The following is a 24117-nucleotide window of genomic DNA, read 5'->3' on the forward strand; positions in this document are numbered from 1 at the left end:
TATTATTTTAGACTGAATATTACTGTTCAGGAAAAAAAAATAAACAGATGAGTTGCAGCCCTAATTCAGGCCTGTCATTACTACCCTGGTTGCACACACTTAGAGGTTTCGTGGGTAAAAATGACAAACAAACAGTAGTTTTTGTAAACTTTATTGTGAAAAATCAAACAGACTGCTAAGATCAATATATATATTGATACAATGTTAATGGCCAGTAGTTCTGTTCAGCTGCAACTGTGATTCTTGAACAACGTTGTTGGAAGTCTGTAGTTCATTCAACCCATGAGACAAAGATAGCTGACCAAAAAAAAAAAAAAAAAAACCTGCCCTGGCTGAAGTCCTCCTGATCATTACCTTACGGTGTATAAAAAGAAAAGACTTCTTGCTCTAAAAGTGAAATAAGAAAACGAAAAATACAAAACTTTGGTCTGCTTCCCTCACTGGCTGCTTCGCAAATCAATTTCAACCACAGAGGACAGAAGCAATCAGCTGTTAAAAAACTCCAACAAAAAAAATCTACAAAAACAGGTTAACCTCGCTCCTATTGAAGAAAAATAATATCGACGTCATCAAAATAGGAAAGTTAGCCCAGTACTCACATTTTGTCAGTCACTTATACGGTAGCTGAACCTCTGCTTCAAAGGCACGTCAGCTTTTACCTCCCTTACTCTCACATCTTACATATACAATGAAAACAACAGAACAAACACACTGACCTTAAATACAGAGTTAATCCAACAAAAAAAAGAAAGAAAACTGGGAAAACAACTAGACAAGTTTGAGTGAACTGTGTAACGGCGATAAAGGACTTCCTTCATCGAATCGCTGACTAGCCCCTCCCCGTCTAATCCCTCCCCAAATCAAATGTTCTCTTTCCCCAAACACAGACCTTCACTGTCCCAAATAAAACCTACGCTCTATCTTCGTACTCTGCACTCTGCAGCTTGTACTTGTGTATGTAGGTATGTAATGCATACTGTGTGTGTGCGTCGTGGAGTGGTCGTCAGAGGCTGGTTGTTCTGAGACAGCGCTGAGTGAGAGGAGCTAAGGGCGTTTAGGTTCGTGCGCCTTCAGTGTCCCAACAGCGTCTTTCACTGCGTGATAGATGATGTTCTTCACCTGAGGGAAAAGAAGAAGAAGAAAAAAAAAAAACAACAGGAAAAGTCTGTTAAACAAAGACCCACATGGACATTACGTGAGGAGTGGCCTACTGCTTATGAATAAGATCATTCTCTAGTTGAATGCATCCAGGTGTGACATTAAAACTCCATGAGAGAGAAGCACACCAACCTGTAGCTTGTCTTCATGGTTTGTGTGAGTGGTGGACAGGTGTCTGAACTCTTGTGTCAGTCTGAAACAGTGCCTCACATGCTCAGGAGACACAAAGTCCTCCGCCACCTTGATACAGCTGTACAGGTTGTGCACCTGAGAGGGAAAGAGCAGAGAATGAACAACCATGTTGATGAAACCGAAAAAAAAGACAAACACGGATACTGAATCATTAGCCAGTCATAAATTACACTATACGTATCTAATAAATGGATATCTATAACAAGGTTTCTTCTAATAACACACGTCTGACCTGGTGTGGAGCTCCAGCAGGGATAAATACGGCATCTCCTAGGAACTGTACAATGGCCCAACCCTGGACACCGTACTCTTCGTAAAGCCTGCGGCGGAGGACCTGGTCAAGGTACCAGCTCTGGTCGTGAATGGGGTCATGGTCTGGAGGGTTCTCTTGACCTTGCTCCTCTCCCACCTAACACAGATATGGACAAACTATGCCATAATCTGAACCAGTAAATATAATAAACAAGCATGTGGTGGCAGGTACTCTTAAGACAGGGAGGTTAGTCGACATGAAGAGTTTTCTGAAGGGGAATCTGATTTTTGTGGGTGCATTAGACTATCTGCTGGCAATCAGGCAATAGGTAATGAACCTTTCATTGTCTTTGTAAGGGACCGTGGGTCTGAGGTTACAGTACAGCCAATGATACTGCAGCTCCAGAGATCAGATGCTATTTTAGACAGAAATCTACTGGCTGCTGACCTTGCGGAGCAGTTCTCTGATCTTCTCAGCGTCCTTGGCGGCGTAGATGTGCCAGAGGGCTCCAGGTTTCTCCTTTCCCTCGTACACCCTCCTTTTCGTCATTTCATCCACATCGCCCTCCTCAATGGTGGTCATGACCTCTGGGGGACCAAACATAAACAACAAAGCACACACATACAGGACACCAAATGGTCATCAGCAGTGCATTTCCTCTTAAAGTGGTCTTGTGAATTAGGTTCTGGGATGTGACTGATTCCACATTACTCGAACACAGCTGCTTTTTCACTATTGCAGTTTGATGACTGACTGGAACTTTCAAGATAGATCTGCAATTCTCATCTTTCATGGCAAAATTCTTTAACTGAATTAATGTACATTCATCATACTGTTTGACAAAAATGGTGCAAAGCTGTAATTCTCAACTGGTGCCTCATGATCCATGAGTGGGTCACAGGTCCATTATAATAAGTGGACAGCAGGATTGTTGGCCATAATAGTTTTATTCTGAAGTGCACTGATTTTCCAGAGCTTCTCTTAAAATATTGTTTGTAGCTGTATCATGTGGTTGTCATGACACAAACATCCCAAGCAGCAGACTGGCATATTCAGGTTTTTCTCTCGGAAAAACAGTGAATATTTGTTGAAACAAATGATTACAACCCCTGATTGCAAAAAATTGGGGTTGTGACTAAAGACAAATGTGGATCCTGTGGCTGGACCAGCTGAGAACCACTGGTGCAAAGGAAGGGACGAGTTACAGACTACACAATCACATTCACTGACACGATGTTCACATCCACAGCCTAAGGTTGATCGTACAGAGCAGCTAACACTAACGCCTGAAAATATAGTGGTCTCCTATGGTAGTACTTAGTTATTCAGAAAGATTATTAGTGAAGCAAACATATTCCTGACTAAAGTGTCTGCCTCTGTAGACAGCTCAAACCTGTTTCTTGCCAGTGTTTCTCTTTGCTACCGAATCATGTGTATGCAAGTAGTTCTAACCCAGTGAGGAAACCTATATTACAATGTTTGTGTGTACTGGCAGTCATTATTATCTGGTCACTCATAAATGATTCCTTCACAGCCATAAATTCAGTTGCCAGGATGTATCAGTAAGGATGTGTCTGTCAAATCCGCTGGCACTAAGAAGAAGAGGGGTCAGGTGTATGAGGACAGCATGTCTGTGGTCATACTGACAGGTGTGTGTCAGTGTCACTGTGATGAGTGACAGGAAGCTTGCAAGGGAATAGGGAAGCCAGTTCTAGATGCCCTTCATTGAAACTTTTCTCCTGCAGTGTAAGGACCAGAGCACAGCTCAACCAAAGCTAATAGGAACTAAAGATACTCCCAGTGAAGAAACTATATGAAAATTTGCTTGAACTCCATGTCAATTCATGGAGTACATGTTGCTGCACTGAATGAACCCCAAACAATACACATTTTAACCCAATCCTGAAAGCTACACAGAAGAAGATGCCAGGATCTCTAAAAGGGCAACAACAGAAATTTCAGTTCCATCCATTATTCATTTAAAGTGTTAATGAAGGTTGCATTTACATAGAAATGTACGAACCATGCCACAATGACACTAACAGATAGTGCTCTGGCCCCTACTTCACGGATAATAACAGAGGGATGGGGGTGGGGTGAAGAAGGGGAGTTAGTCAAGAAGAAGGGCATGCTACTGGAGTGATACAATTGAAAGTCTACAGACCTTGGCGTCCAGAGATATCTGCCTCTGTGAATGAGAAATTTTGCCACAGTGTAAATGAGTGAGACCCACTGAAGGGTTTTTTCATGGTCCAATCCAAGCCAATCAACCCTGGAGCAACTACAACAGTAAGAAGCATGATGTTCGCGAAACAGCTGTGAAAGTACTTTTTAAGGTTGTTCAGGAGGGTTCAGTTAGATCAGGGCTGCCCAAGGTGGGGCCTGCGGGCGAGTTGGCCCACCATGAGGTTCAATTTGGTGTGCCAGATGTTTCTAATTAAAATAAATAAAATGTAAAAACAATGAATATAAACGCTGTTTATACTGTTTTTAGTTTTTTTGTGAGGGAAAAATTCCCTTTAAATATGCAGGATGTCTAATAATTAATTATTTCTCATAATCTGAGCATGGCGGGCAGTGACACACGCGCAGGAAGTCTGTCGATTAAGGGACTTTGGGATCCGAGTTCCATTTTTGCATCTTAACAACATAACACAATCAATGTTTGCTTTTGGCCCATGGCCCACCATTAACTTTCAGTTTTGGCCCTTCAAAAGAAAAACGCTTGGGCACCCCCGTGTTAGATGAAGTACAAGTGATGACTATAGAGTGCCTGAAATGAAAATCGAAAAATCTGCATGTAATATTGTAAATAAAAACATGTTTACATTATCAAAGTTTCATCAAATGTAATTTAGTAGCTCAATTAGCAGTGTACCATACAAGTGCTGTGGAACAAAAGGTTAGTTATTACATGAGAGTGAGAGCGAGAGAGCGAGAGAGAGACAAAGTGTGCGTTTAAATCCACTGACCTTGCTCTTGGTCTCCCTCTCCTTCGGGGATGCCAACATAGACCATTACGTTGACAGCATCAGAGACATCCAGATGGAGGTTAGTGGTTCCCACCTTCCTGTCTTCAGACGAGATTAAGCCTGAAGGAAAGAAGGACAATGAGGGAGAAGATGAAACTGAGAAATATATAACTGGGATGGCGGAAGAGAGAACATGTTTGAGTTGACGGGGAATGACAATTTTCTGTCAGACACAGCCAAATCTTCGTACCATAGGCATTGTACATCTTAGGTCCAAGGTCAGGACGCACAAAAAAGTTGGGCAGTCGGGCAGCAAGGTTTAGACGACCATCTCTTTTTGTGTACTCGGGCAAGGGGAGGTTATCCATCAGGTCGTCAAACCTAGGAAAACGTCGAAGAACAACAAAGTCAGATTCGCACATGTTTTGTACCTTTCAAATAATTATTGGTTGTTCAAAAAACTAAAAAGTAAAAAATTTGTGACGCTAAAATTGGCTTCACATATATATATATATATAGAGAGAGAGAGAGAGAGAGACAGAGAGAGCTTATCTTACATGGGAAATAACTGGTTCACAAAAATGGTTCTGCATTCATGGCATGTGTGGAATTTCTCAAACATTCAAATATGGTTATTCCACATATTAACAATTTCAGGAAGTGCAAACATGAAGGTACCAAAATTCTGTATAATTCATAAGGTTGGTAAGCAAATGTGTTTGACACAAAAGAAGCAAAATATATCTGGGTTGCTTACCGGGTGGGCATCATGTCCCTGAAGTCTTCACCTGGAGGCCAGTCCTTCAATTTCAGCACCATTGGATTGCCTTCAGCATCTTGCAGTCGCTCTGCATTCACAGAAAAACTAATTAGCTACCAATTCTGACATCAGAGGCAAGAGCAGCTAAAATAACACAGTGGCATACATTATCAATCAACTAGGTCAAACAACAAATGACAGTCATTTAGGAAAAATAGTTTGGGCACTCACTGGAAATGACCTGGAAGCCGTCCCAGAAGTCTCGCACCTTCACATCAGAGATGATGGCACAGTTTCTACAGTTGACCAGGTCTACATCCTGGTCTCCAAACTCTTTACTGAAGGCATCAGGCTTCCACAAATGACCTTTCAGACGTTTATCTATCCCTGACACCAACACAGGCTGGACACAGAGGACAAGAGATTAGACAGTGCTGTAACTCATGTTTCTTGAGCAGCAATCTTTCTTGTTCTGCTCCACGGCGTTTCTGCCACAGAGGCCTCAGAGGAGTCAGAATACAAACTGTGGTTCTTACTTGTCCCTGCTTCCAGCACTCTCTGAAGATCTTCCAGTTGTTGCTGTTGCTGGGATCCTGTAGGCAGAGGAGTCGTCCGTCACAGAGCCAGGAGTGTGAGGTATGTGGTTCCAAAACACTTAGGCCCATTACTCCGTCTTTGCGTCCCCCCAACACACCAAGCTCGCCGCCTTCAGAGACCCCAGTCCGACGGCCTTCTGCCTTCTTGGTCTCCACAACCGAGGCAATGATGTGATCCAGGAAGTTCGGGAGGCTGCTCTTCAGCTTGTCACTCTGTCAAACAAAAGAGAAATTTTTGATTGCCCAGCAAGTACTTGTAGTTCCACTGGAGAAATATGACGTAAAAGCCTTATCTTGACTGACTCACTTTATTCTGATCTTAGGATACACTGACTGACTTGCATGCATTATTTCATACGAAGATGAGGCGAATATGGAAGTTTAACATGAAAATAAATAAAAATAAAATTGCAGTACTTTCCTGATCACTATTTCCTGTTGTATTTTTCTATAGAGTTTTAGAGGAGACGTGGCACACACTTTGTCTGTTTTTGCTGAAAACCATAGTTAGGTGTTCAGCTTATAAAACACTTTTATTTAAAAAGACTCTAAAGGTAGCGATTTGAATGGAGTGTGGGTTTTTTCAGATGATGGAGTTTTAATTTACGGTTTATTTACGGTTTTGGGCACATCTTGCTGAAAAACTTTTCAGTGTAGATGTGTACACTTGAAATATTTCATAACTACAAGGACTGATAAAAGCTTCATACGTACGCCTGCTGAGGTAAAGACTGAGGGGAATGGTACCCCACTCTCTCCAGGGCCCTGGGGGAGTTTGCCTGGTCCAGAGTTGAGCAGGTCCCGCAGACTGGACCCCTCAGGTTTGGACTGGGCCATAGTGGAGCCCAGTAACAGGCTGTTAAATAGCTTAGGGCTGGAAGCAGAAGGCTTTGACAGGGCACTAAGTGAGTCCAGGCCAAAGGGAGGCCGACTGTCTCGACTCATCATGGAGCGAAGTGAACCAGATTCTGTCAGAAGATGACAAGAAGACAGTGATGTAATTTCAACTTTAGTATTGATTTTGCCTTTTTTGTGCGCTGAGGATACACTGACTCAGGATTTGCTTTTTTCCTACTTACCCTTGGTGTCATCCTTAGCCTTCTGCGTGGCCAAGTCTGCCAACCAGTGCAAAGCAGAGCTGTTGCCCTCTCCTGATGAGCGAGACTCCTTGGTAGAGGTCTGGCTGAGGTTACAGGGGGAGGATGTACCACTAGTGGAGTTACTGGTACTGCCCACAGTTTCTCCTCCTCCACTGTCTGATGGCGCCACTGTTTGCGTAGTTTCTGTTTTGACTGCTGATGCTTCTCCCTCTGATTTTGGAGTGGAGCCAATACCAGAGGCTGCAGCTGTGAGGACGCCACCACTGCTTGTTGTAGACTGCTGAGATAAGCACAACCAGACATTAAAGCTTCTCAAAATGCAGAAATGCAGAACTAAGTAAACGATGATGTGGCACAAGAGTACCTGTGAAATCCCATTGGGGGCACTAGGGCGCACTAGAGGCTTGGTGTGTCGACTGGCACAAGGACAATTGGCCTTAATGCCCCACTTTCCTCTCGCTGAGTGCACCATGTCACCTATGTTATAAAGAGCTAAAGGAGAAAGATGATAAAATTGATCATGTTCAGTACTCAATGCTTGCAAGGAGGGGCTTGATAGATTTATGATTCTATCATAATATACATGTTACCTGTCCCAGGTATAATCTGCGTAGGCATGAGGTTCTGTGGCTCATGAGGTTGGCCTTTGGCACACTTCAACCAAGCAAAAACCTCATCCTCTGGACCTTCATCTACATCTGAGGGAAAGGACATATTGACAGATCTCACTCAACATTAGCCTTGCCAACACATTTCTATTATTGTAATAAAAAAAATATGCAATACAATAAAACAAGTTATCTTAACACAACACTGCTGAAATGGTTAACTTAGCTGTTAAGGTCCCTAAATGTCATTTTAATGACTCACCCTCCCTGGGCCTGTTCCTGCGGAGCCGATAGCAGTCCAGACACACTCCAAAGCCACACTTGCGACACACCCAGTGGATGTTGAACAAGGTGGTCTCACACACATCACACATTTCTCGGACGCCTCGTACAGCACGTTTCCACGCCACTTTCTCTGAAAGATGGGTCAACAAAAAACAGGATTATATACATAAAAAATACATATTTCTGAGAGATTGAGTGCTGAGACAAAATGTAAGACAAATGCAAAAGATAGCATGCTACATATGAAGATAAGACATGGTATCAAGTGAGATTAGTGATTGTACTCACGGTGAGGCTCCACCATCATCATGGCCTCCTTCTCAGACATGACCAACTGACAGAACTGGTCTCCCACATTGGCCAGGATATACTTGGATGTATCGAGATCAAGGCCCTCTTGGACAGCTGGTGCAGGTAGCCACAGACCCATGGCCATGGAATCGCTCTGCTGAGGACTTAGGAAGCCTTCCACACGTAGTACACCTTTTCGAGTGAAAGCCAACCTGGTCACAGGCAAAATAAATAAATAAATAAATAATCGACCAACAAAAAAAAGCTTGATTTAGTAACAAGTTACTGCTTGCTCTGTTCTGATAACTTTCCTCTATGACGCAATGAAAGACATTGAGCAGCACTGGAGTAGTACCTTCTGAAGTGGAAGAAACGACAGGCCACATTTGGGTCATCGTCTTCATCACTGTCTTCATCTGTAGTTCGATATTTACGGTAACGCTCCAGACGGCACTCGCGGCACTTATGCAGGTGAGGGGCTACATTGATGCAGGAGCCATCCTGGAGAAAGGACTCACCAGATTGCTTCAGGCGTCGCACTTTGCTTTGGTCTTTTAGTACAGACTGACCCACTGGAGGAGACAACTTAGTATTAATTTCCTTGCTTAGTTTGCCATCACATACGATTATGGGGTTCTCAAGAGTGGATGAGACTTACCTTTGAAAGGCTTGTTGCGTGGACGGCTCTTAGCAGCCCCTTGAACTTTAGATTTCTGCAGCATGGCCGCATCCTTGGCAGGGTGTGGTGGTCCTCCTGGGATTTGGCCTTTCTCTGGGCCTTCCTCATTCTCACTCAGGTCTGACAGGTCACTGTTGCTGCTGGAGTCAGAATCACGTTTGGACGATTGGCCTCTTTCCTCCAGGGTAAACTTCTGAGACTGGCTCTGGTCAAAGGACAAGGGGTTCTCCTCCTTTCCATCAGGGCCAGTGCTTCCAAACATGGGGCAGCCTGAGGTGGATGAAGGCATCTCCCCAACTTCTTGCTCCTCCTTTGTCACAGTCCCATCACTCTGTGACCTCTGTGATGAGGCCGATGCTGGAGAGGAGGAAGAGCTGGGTGAAGCAGCTGCTGAGAGTGCTGGGAAAGGAGATGACAGAATCCCTTTGGGTGGCTCGGCCATAGTGAACAGATTTGGCTTGCTGTCTGAGGCTGGACCAAGGGTCTGTGGCTCAGCCCCAGTGAGGCCTGCAAAGGAGGTATGGGGGGTTTTGTCCCCATATGCCAAAAATGGATTAGCAGGCTCTTTGGAGGCCTGCAGAAAAAGGTTCTGGTGGCTATCTGAAGTATTAAAAGCAGATTGCAGCCCTAAGCCCCCCACAGTAGTCCCATTATTACTGCTCTTCTTAGAAGTACTTTGAGTCCCAGATGCTGCAGCCAGTCCACCAATATTTAGACTAGAGCCTCTTCCTCCTGCTGAGCTACCCACACCCTGAAAGGCCGATGACGATTTGTTGAGCACACCATTTCCTGTCAGATGGGTCTCAGGCACTTTAGGCTGCTCGGGCTTTTTCAGGCCCTCAGTGGCTGCGGACTTGAAAAGGCTTGGGGGCTCTTTAGTCAGGCTCTCAGACACTGTGGTGAAGTAATTGGTGTCCTTGGATTGGGTCTGACCAGCAGCTAGGCTTGGGCTGGAGCCAGAATTCTGGGTCATGCACTGGAAAAACAAGTTTTGGTCTTGCTGGGATTGATTCTCAGTCTTTCCTCCACCAAAGCTGAAGCCAAAGGGCCTAGGAGTGTCCTGGGAGGGTGTGGTAGTGGTAGGAGCTCCATTGGTCTGAGAGGTAATATCTCCAAATACAGACGCAGTGGCCTGAGGCAAACGAAAACTTGACGCAGTTTTAGAGCCCTGAAAACAAAACAACGAAGTAAAGCAAGATGACATTAATTAATCATTAATTACATTAATTAATGACAGTAATTAACAGAAACAAAACTGTGACTTATAAAGGCATCATATAATGGTCTTGACAGTACTGATCATACTGATCACCTTACCTCAGTCTGGCTTCCCCAGGTGGGGGCTTTAGGACTAAAACCCACAGAAGCAGAAAGTGCCACACTAGGGCCGCTGTCATGCGACCAAGAAATGGTAACAGGCCCCGGGGAAACAAGAGCAGCTGTTTTGGAATAAGCTGACTGGGAGGCCTCCTCTCGGTCTGGTTGAGGGGATGGGGAAGCCTTGGGGGCTGGAGCTCCAGGGACCAGGCTTGGCATCTGGCCTAGTGAGGGGAAAGATGTGGTGGAGAAGGGAGAAGGGGCTGGTTTGAGAGGAGGAGGGGTGGGGGTGTGAGTAGTGGCAGTAGTGGAGTCTGCTGCCCCTTGTGTGGAGAGTGAGCGACCGTTTTCTTTGACGTGGGCAGGATAACGAAGAGGAGTAGCATTTGACTGGTCCATGTGGAGTGAGGAATTGGTGTTGGGGGATGACACTCTGCCCTGAGGAAAGGTTCCCTCTGAAGAGCTTCCATTTTTGGTTGTGCTGCTGACTCTTTCGCCAGAGTCCCCACCCCAGATCCCCATCCCTTCCGCTGGAGTTTTGTTAGAATCACCACAGTTTTGGCCATCAGCTCCTGCATCCCCTGCTCCTTTGAAACGTTTTAAGTTCAAGTCATCCTCTCCTTCGGAAGCAGTCCTGCGTCTCCGTCCACTGTCACCCTTCACCGTTTCACTGTCCTTCCTTCGCCGCCCATTTTTACCAAGCTAAAAAAAATGGGAAAAAGTTAGGAAGCAATTCTATTAATACATTTCTAAACTGCCAATCTAATGCAAAAAATACTTTGAGCAGTTTAATAAAACATGCAGCACAGGGCCACTAATTAGAGTATAGTTAGATTTATAATATGGCAACCTTACCTCTTCCTCTGCCAACATGACATGTATCACACGAGGATCAACCATCTGATTTTCTTCTCCCTATAGCAAAAAAAAGGGAGTTTTTAAGCAGCTTTCACACAATGACCACAACATATTAAGGAAAAACACAAGCATTATTTTAAGAATAGTTTTCAAACTGATGTTTAAGGTCAGTCAGATTATCATTGACTCAGATGAATCAATACTACAGTATAATGTTACTCTCAGGTGTTATAACGAGAAATCTAATCACCACGGAGAAAAATTAATGCTAAGATATGAGAGATACATATACATGACAAGCATACAAGTCTCTGTTAGGCTGTAGTAGTAGTCACACAAGAATACACTTGCAACCTTCTGCATGTACCTGTGTACATGAATGTCATTTTCTTTAATTTGCTTCACTAGTTCTTTCCATTTTTCTACACTTGGGCTCCCCCTTTGTCTCTGATTTCTTGTTAGCACTTCCAAAGAGCATATTCTCGATATTTTACATAAATATTTGCCCTTTTTATCCATTATTTCAGGAGACATTACACCTAATCAGGGAAAAAAATAAGATCTGAACCCATGGGAATTTTCATAATACATTCCATTTCCTTTTTCACACCACCTCAGTACGATGCTAACATTCCCCAGTACAAGTGTCCTTGTCCCATTGCTAAGTTTCATGCACAATTTCTAATCATTTCTCCCATTTTTGGTCATAATAACAAAAATCTGTGCTTGCGAATTGGATAGCACTAATCCATCTCTAGATTCACTTTTCAGAGTTACTCTTGGTTTTCACCCAGTCCAGAGGAACAAGTTAAACACTGTTTCCTATTTCTAAAACGTAGCAGAGCTAGTGTAAATATGCAGTGATAGAAATGAAAAGAAGTGAGGCAATACAGCCAACTGAATCTCACTCATCCAGTCTGAAAGTAACATAGGACTGATGTTTCATCTAAATCCACCTTTTCCAAACTCTATGTCATCATGAGTATGTTCTAGTTTTACTTAAGTAAGTGTTACTTACCTTATCTAAGGTAATCTCCATAATGTGTGAGATAGGGTCGTGCTGTGAGACCAGTCCTGAGGCCCAGCACTCCTCAAATTCTGGCTGGTACACACGAACCCTGCGTCCTTGAATCGTGTATGAACCTGTGGGCAGCAACAGGGAGAGATTTCAATGAAGCACAGGCAATGCAGAATGGATGGTGCACTAGATCTTATCTACATTAGAGCCCATTAATTTGAAGAGTGAAAGCATCACAACAAACAGCTAAGAAGCATCACAGTAAGCGTAACCAGCATGGTGAACCAAGTGAGCAATATTAACTGGAATGTGTTCTGATTTATACTCTCCTGCTCAATGTTGGGTTCTTTAAGTTATGTCTGCATTTTTCCAAATCTTAAGCACGACATCATTGACTCTACAGCCCTTATATGCCCATAGCTGTCTTTAGTGAGATCAGACATTGCTGTAAAATTATTCCAAAAAAAGACCGCATGCAAATAATGCAGTAAAAGAAGTGCAACCCTAGCAGCTGATGGACATGAAAGCACTCCATATGCATTTCAAATTAACATTAAATCCGAGGTTGCATTTGAGCAAGTCCCCAAAATAAAAGGATCTTGTGGGAAACACACAGTGGTAGTGAAGGAAAACGCCATAAAAACTGGTGGTGGCTAAGTCTTACCCTTCCTGAAGATCTCCTGCAGTTCAAAGTCGGTATGCCAGCTGGAGATGGCAGCCTGCAGAGAGGGCTGCTCCAGCAGCAAAGGATGTCTTATGTCTTTATCAAGCTGCATGAGGACACAAACAACACTGTCCTGAACTACTGATCGTGGTACAGCAAAGAAGTGGAACAAAAACATGAAACTTCACATGTGAATATTACTGGAAAGAGCACCAGAGCAAATAACTGTTGCTATTATTATTTCATTGATTTATCATTTAGTTTAAAAAAGTCAATGATTATAACAAATGTCCTGCCCTGTCCAAATTGTATTCAGTTTACAATAATATGAAACAGAAAATAGCAAGGAAGTCAAAACTGAGTAGCTATTTCTTTATAAACTAATCCTTTTAGCACTTAACACAACTAAAGGACTAACAAACACGGTCGAACAAACACACATACCTCAAACCTCTGAACAGTTTTGTTATCAGGCAGGAACTCAAAACTCTTGTTTCCAAAATACTCCACAGGAACCAGTGATCCTAAACCCACTCTGTCCACCAGGGAGCGGAAGATCTGAGGAAAAGAGGATACTGTGGAATTCTTTGATCTTCAAGAAAAGCACTTGATAATTCATATACTTCAATTCAACAGTAAAGGGCAACAGGAAAGTATAATAACTGGATTTTCTAATTGTAATTTATGCCACCTAGGCTACGGTTACACCCATGGTCTTGATGTGACTGGGGATTTGAGTGTAGTTTGGGTGTGGAGGGTGGGCCTGGGCAATGGAAGGTATCTGGAGCCCATATCAGGATCTAGTCCAGGCTTTGATACCAGAGTGGGGGCAGAAGTGCAAATGTTATTTTCAAATCAATCTCAGTGACCTAAAAATTGAAAATCAGATGAAAGTCACAACAGTTTTTTTTTTTTTAATTTGGATTAGAGGTTCATATCCCAAATCTAACCTGTCCCACAAGCACAAAAACCAAAAGTGAGTCACTCTGCATTTTTCATAGGTAGCGCAAAGTTTCCTTTCACTTGACCCAGCACCAAAATTTCTGTATTTTTCCTGCATATCCTCACTGACAAAAGAGCTCAGCATTACTTAAATCAACTTAATGGAAAGTGTTGGCATTTTGTTGTTTTATATGACGTAGTTATGGTCAAGGTTCAAACCTGAGAAGGAATAGTCAAACTAAGGTCATGTCTACATGTATTCAGACAGTTTTGAAAGAGTATTTTCCGCTGGCCGGGTATTGGCCTCTTGTCCACACACAAACAGAGTTCTGGGTCACTAAAATGTAATATTTTGAATTGCATTGCCCTTTGCCACTTTGTTTAATGAGCAGGAGTCTGAAACAACAATGGCAGACTACTGGTTACTTTATGTTTGGTTAGCACTGCTATGCCGTGTGCTATAAAGGTGTCACATAACAATAAATAAGTAAATAATAAACTACTATTGTTTGTGTTTTTAAGTTGCTACCATCAAAGGAAAATAAGCTCACTGTGCATGCTCAGAATGTTCTTTTCTATGTTTGACATTAACCTGACGTTCCAGATGGTTTGTTATACAAAACCATCACCACTCTTCACCACACAACCAAAACCAAGCTGCACCACTGCGGTTTGGCCACAAAACATATAACTTGAAGCCTGGCAAGATGCATTGTCACCTTGCCTGATCTTGCAAATCCAGCTGCTGTGCAAGGCCAGTTTGATATACTGTTGATGTAGACCTACTGGCCCAGCATTCTTGTTTGAGCATTTGGAACCCTTTTTGCATTTTTGTGTGTACTGAGATATTTGGTAAAACAAAGGTTGTGTGGACAGATTCGTTTTTTTTCCTCTAATGGAGGGGGAAATATCTGTTTAAAGATTATCGTATACGTGTAGACAAGACCAAAAGTTGAAGTTACTGAATACAACCATGGCTGCCATAGATTTAACCTATTTGGCAGCCATGGTCGACCTTGTGCTGATGCCTCTTTCCCATTTCAACAGGTAGACTGGATCGTTTTGAGGCCTGACAGGTATGAAGACGCACACAATCCTGCTTACTCTCCCGCTGCACAACTGGGCACTCACCAGAGCAGGCCAGGCTGTGGCTGATGCTGGAGCTCCTGTTGTCCCAGTAACATCAGTCCGATTGGCCCAAACAATGGAGTCTTCCACCAAGACAGCTTTCACCCCCTCGTCATACACCTGCACCCAAGAACACCGCTGCGAAGCATTCTCAAACTCCACAAATACCTGCAGTCAGATAAAAGAAAAAGAGCAACAGAACATAAACATAAGGACTGTTAAGCGATATAAGACAGCTCAGCTTGCTGCACTAGACTGCTACCTCATAAACTTTCCTAAAATCTGAATTTTAAGCAACTACAGCTGGTCAAATTAATTAAAATACATTACTAGAAATATGTGAAAGTTCAAATTTTCTAGGGAACATCATACATTTTCTTTCACAAAAGACACAGGACTGGAAAGCTACTATCTGCCAGTTCATAAAGTGACACAGAGGCTCTTCAGCGGCCAAGAGCTCATTAAATACTTTGCCAAAATTCAGTCAACAGCATCCCCCTCTCAAAAAGCATTTCATAACCATGATAACATTTAGTCTAATACTACTACTATTACTACTCAGTTTACTAAAATTTGAATACTTAAAAAGGAAGCTTTCCAGTTAGTGCCATTTATGCCAGAATTTTGTAAGCAAACTTTTCATAGCATGCCATTTACAACAGTGTATACAGCAAGTTTGTGTGTCACTGGCACAGTATGATCATACACAACTTTGTCTCGTGCACATTTGATGCAAATCAGACTGCAGAGTGGCCTCTGCTCGAGCCAGAGTTGGACAACACTCTTCATTTTACACAGAACTGGTCCAGCAATCTCTCCAGCAGGATCACAGGAGCTCCGGCTGTCAATCATTAGTTATCCAGCTACTTTGGCTTAAAAGAAAAAGTTGATGATGAATTTTTAAAATGGAAGACTTTTGGTGATGACATCAAACGCAAGAGTCCATTGATGCTGACTGTAAGAATCTCAATACAGGCTGCTGTAGTAAAAGGATTTTTTAATATTACCTACATACATTTCTGAAAGCGATCATAGCCTCTACATGAGGCTGAAGAATGTGCAGCTGGTGTCTAAACACTGACCTTTACTTTGAATGACAAGGATGACATGCACACACTAGGGATGCTCCAATTAGTCATGAATGGATTGGGATTAGTCAGTGTTAGTTAATGTCTCAGTTGGTGGCATCTTTTTTTATGAACCTTTATTTAACCAAGGTAGGCTCAGTGAGCATGATTGCCCTTTCTTATCAATTCTCAAATTCACACTATGGGACCTGCAGGATACCAAGAACCACAAACTCATTTGTTTGCCACTGAGAAGCAGTACTGGAGCAGTTTGGAGGTTAGAGTGGGAGCAGACTGACAGCAGCTCTCTCACTCATTTGTATGGAGCCAGTTGTGCAGGGTTGCCCGGCAATAAAGCTGAACAAGGCTCACCTTTTTGCTGCAACGCAACACATCCGTCATCCAACAGGTCATTGTGTTGGCCAATCATTTACATTCATGTGTGTGTTCAAAGTAGACTACTCTGCAAGGTGAACGCAGAATTTCCTCATAGTGTGATAAGTTTGCAGAGTTGTAAAACAACACTCGTTTCAACCTGTTAATCTGTTACTCAAACTGGATTCCTGGATTGTATTTCATTGTCTCATCAGCACCATAAACAACAGTCCCCCGCCAACCTCACCCCTGTGCAGTGTTAACGCAGGGCTGCTTTCAGCATGAAGTGTTTTGTTCATGAGAAAGTAGCAAGCAACACTGTCACAACCGAAACTGCAACAAATCTAAGGAGGCAATAAAATAGATTCTGAAAGAATATGATGCAATTACTGCAACCTTATTTCTTTATGGAAGATATTTTCTTATGCACCTTCTTTTCTGTGTCAAAATAATAAAACTGGTATACACAGAGTCACAATGGCTGACCCAACTGAACAACGCCAACTACACAAAGTCACAAAGCAAACTTGAGCAACAGCTGGACTCCCTCTCCTCATGCTCTGTGAGACTCCTACCATTAGTAGTATCACATGTACTGAAGACACCATGACACCTCCTTCTTGCCGCCGTTGTAAAGTTAAAAGTTCCTTCAGGAGAGCTGGGGAGGAAAGACATTTCAACTACAAACACCGTTCCAGGTCACATTTATGGTTCATCATTCCCCATGACCGGCTTAAGCCAGTCTTTAAATGTCGGGTCATCGAACCAAAGTTGTCAAAACTTACAGTTTCCCATTGTGAGGCGGAAAGTCGCTTGCTAGTACCAACATATTTCCGCTGTTCCGACACCACGCACGCGCACAACAGATCGGACAGCGGAACCAATCGAGGCTATCAACGCCAACCCAGGTCATGCTGTCCTGCTCGCACGTATATGTATATATGTGTGTGTGTGTGTGTGTGTATATAATATATATACACACACACACACACATATATATATAAAAGTTTTTTTTTTTTTTAGTTAAACGAACTTAAAACAAAAAAATCAGCATCCATGGGAAAGTCACAATATATTGAAAAACTTACTACCAAGTCAAGTTGTGTTTGTTACCTTTTACTACCTTTCAATGGCCTTAATTTGAGCTCATTTCATATACTACCTTTTATTACCCCGCAGATACCCTGCATTAATTCATTAATTATTATCAAATAAGCATTAAAAAAAGAATAAATAAAATCCTTCTGATCTGATGAAGGTTGGTGCCCCTTTCTATATTAACGAGTGCAAACATTAAACCCAAAGGTTTAATAACCTAATTCCCCTACAGAGGTTTAGTAGGTTGTGGAAATAAAACCAGTCAGACACAGCTAAACTTTTGACTGCAACAGTTTTATTTCACAGAGCAAGCTGTGAGAAACTGACTAGTAGTTGCCCGACTGCCCCCATTCAGACATTTTTTAAACTCAGGGTGGGAATTTCATGGAATGCTATTGATTAACACATTTTATGCAACCTACTAGCCAAGGACCCAACTGCCCACATTTAAAAGAAGAAAGAATGAGTGAGCACGAGAGAGATGTGAAGCTGAAGTTGAAACTTAGACGCAGATACTGAATTGCAGTTACTTGCTAAAGTAGACAAAAAGGGGGAAAAAAAGCTCTGCAGGTATGAGGTAGCAGGTTCACGCACATGATATCAAGACAACTGCTTAACCCTCAGGTACTGTTGTGGTCCTTCCTTCCACTGTACAAGATTCAACTTTGGAGTCGACATTGGTCAGAAAAGCACTTTTTAAAAGGTTGGTTCACTCAACAAAACATATTTTCTAGCTAACCTCGAGCCATGCTGATAGATTCTGGTTCTGAGATATCCCTCTCTGAGTTTTCTGCCTCGTCTCTGATATGCGTACTGATTTTGCTTATAGTGCTCACAGCACTGAGATTTTACTTTATAAAAATTAAACAGCAGCATCAGCTCCACAGTACTATGTAGAATCCGCAAACCTGCATTTGAATAGGCTTAGTTTCGATAGGGACTATTTCTTCATAGAATACATTGAAAACATTGTACTGCAGTGGCAGCAGAAGTACTGGAGACAGTTATCTCAAAACCTGAGCAAATAAAACCCAAATCTGACCCATATCTCTCTGGCTGGATCATACCACAGGTAAATGAAGAGATATGTTTTAAATTTGGGTCAACTGACTCAGTAATGACTAGTCAAGGTCCCGACTTACGGCGACCAATGTTTTTGATGACAGCTAGCTTAAACGAAGAGTGTTTAAAAATCCCTTCCCCTGGTCCAAACAAATCAGACAGCCAATCACTGCATGTCTCTGGGAGAGCAGGGACTTCCATGGATTACTGGAAATAGCTGGTAGAGAGTTAGCAATATGAGATTTCCATTTCATTTCACACTCCACCATTCACATCTCCCTAGGAAGCATGAAGGAGTAAAAGCAAACTCCCTCTGGAATTTCATTTGATATCACTGCACTTTACTGTAGAAGTCTGGACAACTAAAGGCACCAGTACCAGTACACATAAAGTGTGACAATAAAGGAGCAAAGAAATATTATGTTTTTACAGTCATGGCCTACATTAACTGAATGACACTGGTGTCTGGCTGGCACAATAAATAGATCAGTAAAGAAATTAATGAGTTGATACTTAAAGGACTTCAGGTACTGTATGGTGGTTGCATGGCCTTAAAGCTAGGGTTGGGTAATATTGGCAAAATCAGATGCCCTGATAGTCTTACACACTACTTCCATATTAAGGTGCAGCTATAAGATAGATATGCATTGAGAACTGAATTACTGCCTGCCGTGGTTTTGTGCTTCCACCTACCAGTCAAATTGCAGTTGATGTCCGTGTCTGTTCACCAAAAGAAGATATCAAGTGTTTCAGTGAAATGGAAGTTATCACTATGCTGACATGTTTGATTCCAGTGAATAATTTCCAGTGAGAAACATGCTGTCTTCACATAAAGGCTATTTTCACTGAGGAGTACAGAGGACTGCCAGAGAGCTTCGTCACATGGTGCAACACGCTCACATGAAACTCAAAATCAACAGAACCAATGCTGAAGTTATGGTGTTAATAATGGCCAGAAAATGTTTTTTTTTTGCAGGACATTATGATGCCACAGTCAAGCTGACCTTCAGTCTTTTCAACATAAAAAGCTACCACTTTATCAATTTATCCGAGCAGGTTACAGTGACCTTTGACCAGCAAATTTTAATCGGTTCATCTTTGAGCCCTCAAAACGTTCCTGAGATATCACATTCACAAGAATGGGATGGATGGACATACGGATGGATGGACAACCCTAAAATATAATGCCTCTGACCATGACTGTCGGTGGTGCAGAGGCATAAAATATCGACTTGACGGAACAGAAAAGTATTATTTTACCTGTAGAATGAATTGATTTTTTGGAAAGCCAGTGCCTATGTTCAAAGGTGATGTTCCATCACATTACCAAGGTGTACTCAGACACTGGCTGCAATTTTTTTTTTTTTTTTTGCCTTGCTTGGAGCATTTTTGCACTCTGTATGTTTTGGAAACAAGCAGCCAATAGATGAGCTACCCTACTGACCTAACTTCTGCTGTGACAACAGTCAGCGGCTATGTGTGACAGCTGAGACAGGCTGATTTTAAACTTAACAGCAACTCCAGTTTCACTTATTTCAATCAAGACCTTTGCATTCCTGACCCTTGTTTCTGTACACTCATGAGGAGGAAAAATAAAACTTGAAATAACAACAAATTTTCCTTTTGATCAAACATCGGACACGTCTTTTCCTCAATTTGTACCACCTTGTGCAAATCTGCATCTGTCCACCTCAGTTCACATCTGGAGCAGTACTTTGTAAAAGACCACTTCATGTTTTCTCGACCAACATTAAATTCCACACATTACCATTGTGAGCTGTCTTAAATCTAAAGAGCAGAAAATGCTGAAACTCTACTTTTAAAGCCCTATTATGGTGTTTTTAGTGAGTGAGTGCAATTCACTTTTTACACCCCCCAATGGGCTGCCAATGTCAGACACAAAAGAGACATGTTGATTGACAGGGCTTATGATCAAATGTAGCCAATCAACAACACATGACATAGCAAGACAGCTACGATTACTTAGCAGAGGACCAGCTTCGTGTCTCTCTACAGTCTTTAATTTCGCAAAGCTCTCGTGAATGACTACAAGGTAGTGCAGCATTTACTCTTGTCCGGCCTCTTACTTGGCCATATGTTCGTCGGTCTCTTCACCTCTGCCATGATTTCCGTTCAGAGAACACCAAGCTAGCTTCTTCTTACAGCTTGCTAAAAACCCATGGTTGGTGGTGTGTGACGTAGTGCTGTAAAGCGTTAACACACTTCTCTGGAGATCATACCCACTGAACCCAAATTACACCACGCAAGAACAGGAGGAATGAAAGAGGCTCTATTCTCCCTACAACCAGTGATTTTGGAGCTGTTATTCTAAGGCTTTAGTTTAAGGCTAACTGCTTAGAAAAGGCTATTTTTGGTCAGAAATTCAGTTTTGTGTCTTGTCAGACCAAATTCAGACATTTGATTATTTTATGACAGGTCACGCAGGCTTTTTTTAATTCTTCAATTTAGTGGTACGCTTATGTGGATCTGCTAGTGAAATTAAAGCTATTATCAAAAAGCACTGCTGGTGAAACTTACTTGTAAGTCATCAGAGATGATGAGAGGTAAAAATCCAGATGACACCTAAAGTCACATTACTATGCTGACATATCACTAAGCTTTCCTGCCAACAATGTGCATGGCCACTTTCTTCACTGAACGCTCAAACAAGTCTCGAACGCTCGAACAAGTCTCCCAACAAAAGAGCTTTAACATTTTTAGCACATACAGAAGATTTTTCTGTTTTTCTACAGATCCCAGGTATCATGCTAGTTATCTGTCAAGCTCATGTGACATCACAAAGATACACTGTTAGTACCTCATCTTATTTTACAGAGAGACTAGTTTTGTTTGAGTCAACTAATTTATAACAAATAAAAAAAAACCACAAATCCAACCCAAAGGACCACCTCTGATTATTCTCCTTAAAGTTGTTTATTTGACTTTGTTTAATACTCGTACAATAGTCAAATTGGCCAATTTTCAGCCATTTAAATCTCACTCTATACTTTTCGTGAATGATTTTAATTCAATTAATCTTGGTATGGATAAATCACTATTTTACTCAGTGTATATTTAAGTTTTTAATAAAGTACTGTATAAATCAAGTGTTAATGATCATTTAAGTAAATAGGTTTTTAATTTGACAACTACTTACTATTCTAAAAGCCTGGATTTCAGCTGTGAAGTGTGTTCCTGTATGTAGGTCACCCACCACCACCCAAAATGATAACAAATCCCACTTTATAAGGTCTCTGCAATTTAGCATCTCTGCACGATGGAGACTAGACACAGCCTGGGAGGATCAATGTGTGTCTTAGATTTAAAACTTGCGTAAATGTTAGTGTTCAACAGTGTGGACTTCACCGTAAAGTCAAAGGAATTCCTGCTTCACCCTCATATGAACTTGTGAGGCCTTTAACTACTAACCCAGCTAACAGTGGGGACTGACAGGCTAATGCTTTAATTCACTGCTGCTTGACAGCGATTTGTACCGAAAACGTGATCGTTCAGGTCGCTCTGACGCGTCTGGGCTTTGAAACTGATCACTACGAGGTTGCGATTAATATCGGTGAAAATGAATATGACTCGTTAAAGAGCTAAAAGGCGAACAAAGCAAAGGCCAGAAAATCCCCGGCCTCGAGTTTAGCTTCGCCTCACCAGCTGCGGCTTGTAGCTTGCTAATATAACGGTAAATAAGCTAACGTTAACTGCCAACGATTGTACCACTAATGGCGGCTAAAAGCGAGTTCAGTGGGATGTAAAAATACACACCTAGTAGCTCACACGACTTTTATATATCAGTTGGTGGCTTTTTAGCGACGCGGTACGGCATCACTTGTATGTAAACACTGACCGTCAGCCCTGCAGCAGTTGATGTTGTTGTCGCCTCTCCTCCGCTAACCTCCGGGGCGGCTAGGCCGATGACGCTCACTGCCTGCACCGTCCCCCGAAGCCAGTCCCGGGCCCAAGCAGCCTTCTCCGGTTCGGATCCATTCGTGGGCCTTCCGTCGTCGAGGAGCAAAAGCAGTCGCTTCCCTATCAATTCGAGAGACTCCCCCATGGTTTGCTCGCAAGCTAGCTGCCTTTACTGAGCCACCATGAACAGTGTACGTTAACTTCTCTGCTTGGGATGGGAACTCAAGAATGCCAAAAGACAAGCAGAAAACAGCTGCAGCGACTTCGTTTTGACTGCTAGTGCACAAGAGAGCTGTACCACCCGGAGGCACGCAGCGGCGGACCGAGTCACGCCAGGAGTTCACACAGTCGAGATGTTATTGTCCTCGGTGCTAACGCGACTATCTTGCTCTGTCCGCCATTGAGTCCTGCAACAATCAAACGCACTCCTCGTAGACAGGGCAGCACTGCGGAGACAGAGAGCAAGTGCGTGAAAACAGCGGCCTCTAGTGGCGAACCCGCGAATGAGGCGAGCGACGACATCATGCACAGGAGGACGCCTTAGATTTCAGGGTTTTCCGCAGTATTAAAGCAGAGCTGGACAACCGCGCCCTAAAAAAAAGTTAAATCGCTTTCGTTGAATAATACGCGACATTTCTGTGCATTTCTTTTAAAGTCAAACAAGCAGCCTACTTTTCAAACCAATACCAATATTGAGAGTTCTAGTTCTAGTTCTAGTTCTAGTTCCAAAAATCAATAATGCTTGTGTCACATACACACAACATACTCATACATTTTGATAATGATTCCAGAAAACTGGATGTTAAAATGCATTCAATTTATTTATTTACAGAAAATGATAGTTACTCATCTCCAACATATACCGCGATACCAGTATATGTGCAATAAGATAATACCAGATGATGTAATAACTATTTCTTTCATGATTTTCATCATCTATCTCTAATTTCTATTTCACATAACAAATGCCATATATTCAATTTGTGTAGCTTTTGCTTAGTCAATCATCTAATAAGTCACCATAAAGTACTTCCTGCAGATGTTCTGATCCACACATGCAATAATAATATAAAACATGATCAATAAACAGAAAATTAAAACAATAGACCATACAAGTAGATGAATTCCTACCCAAGACTCTTGATCACTCTGTATTTCCATTATGATTAAAAGTGATTTTAGCTGTGATACATGTGATGATGGAGGGAGCTTCACATATTGACCCGAACAGAGCCTACTCTTCAAATGGGGTCTTACTAAAGGCTGTTTTCAAGATGCATGACAGGTTTCACCATGTCACTGAGCGCCTTAGTGGCTGCTTATGTCACAAATTTTTATTATTATCATTTTCATTAGAAGCAATAGTGTTAGTATTGTTGTTGTTGATTGCGAACACTAGGAGGCGCCACACTGCCACAGACTCTTCATTGCAGTGCAGTGCTGAGTCCGTATTTTTCTAACATTTCTAATACCTATCAGCAAAAAAGTTTATATTTATATTAAATTATTAACCATCTAAATACCACAAAGACAGCAGCCCTGCACCATGAAGCGCTGAGTTATCAAAGTTTAGGCTAGAGAGATATTGTGGAATACATCTATAATTTTCATCTATGGATATGCACAAGTGTGACTTCTATATTTGTGAACATAAGAAACTCATCTTTTCATACTGCGATCTTTTGGGCGTCCTTGGGCACAAAACAACACTTTCCAACTGAAAAGCCATAGAGGGAACACAGTGACACAGACGTTTTCTATTTGAAAAACACACCT

At 42.2% G+C, this 24117-nt stretch overlaps 1 protein-coding gene across 3 annotated transcripts; it reads right to left on the reverse strand.

Moving 5' to 3' along the window:
- Nucleotides 1-134: 134 nt before the first annotated feature.
- On the reverse strand, nt 135-22763 carry kdm3b (lysine (K)-specific demethylase 3B). Of its 3 annotated transcripts, none has more exons than XM_076738879.1 (25): nt 22280-22763; nt 14825-14989; nt 13196-13309; nt 12752-12857; nt 12088-12212; nt 11067-11126; nt 10212-10913; nt 8874-10062; nt 8571-8787; nt 8213-8427; nt 7902-8054; nt 7622-7729; nt 7396-7523; nt 7011-7308; nt 6646-6899; nt 5872-6144; nt 5567-5738; nt 5333-5423; nt 4826-4956; nt 4576-4695; nt 3768-3791; nt 2051-2190; nt 1583-1759; nt 1291-1425; nt 135-1119 (listed from the first exon to the last, which is right to left on the reverse strand). In XM_076738879.1, exons 1-25 carry the CDS (start codon nt 22484-22486, stop codon nt 1045-1047), a joined length of 5379 nt encoding a protein of 1792 aa, XP_076594994.1. In that variant the 5' UTR covers nt 22487-22763; the 3' UTR covers nt 135-1044. The 3 variants fall into 3 exon arrangements, with proteins under 3 accessions (XP_076594994.1, XP_076594993.1, XP_076594995.1); XM_076738878.1 differs by having other exon boundaries at nt 7011-7311; XM_076738880.1 differs by lacking the exon at nt 3768-3791 and having other exon boundaries at nt 7011-7311.
- Between the last annotated feature and the right edge of the window lie 1354 nt (nt 22764-24117).

The sequence above is a fragment of the Chaetodon auriga genome, chromosome 9 (assembly GCF_051107435.1).
Source record: "Chaetodon auriga isolate fChaAug3 chromosome 9, fChaAug3.hap1, whole genome shotgun sequence".
Classification (NCBI taxonomy): Eukaryota; Metazoa; Chordata; class Actinopteri; order Chaetodontiformes; family Chaetodontidae; genus Chaetodon; species Chaetodon auriga.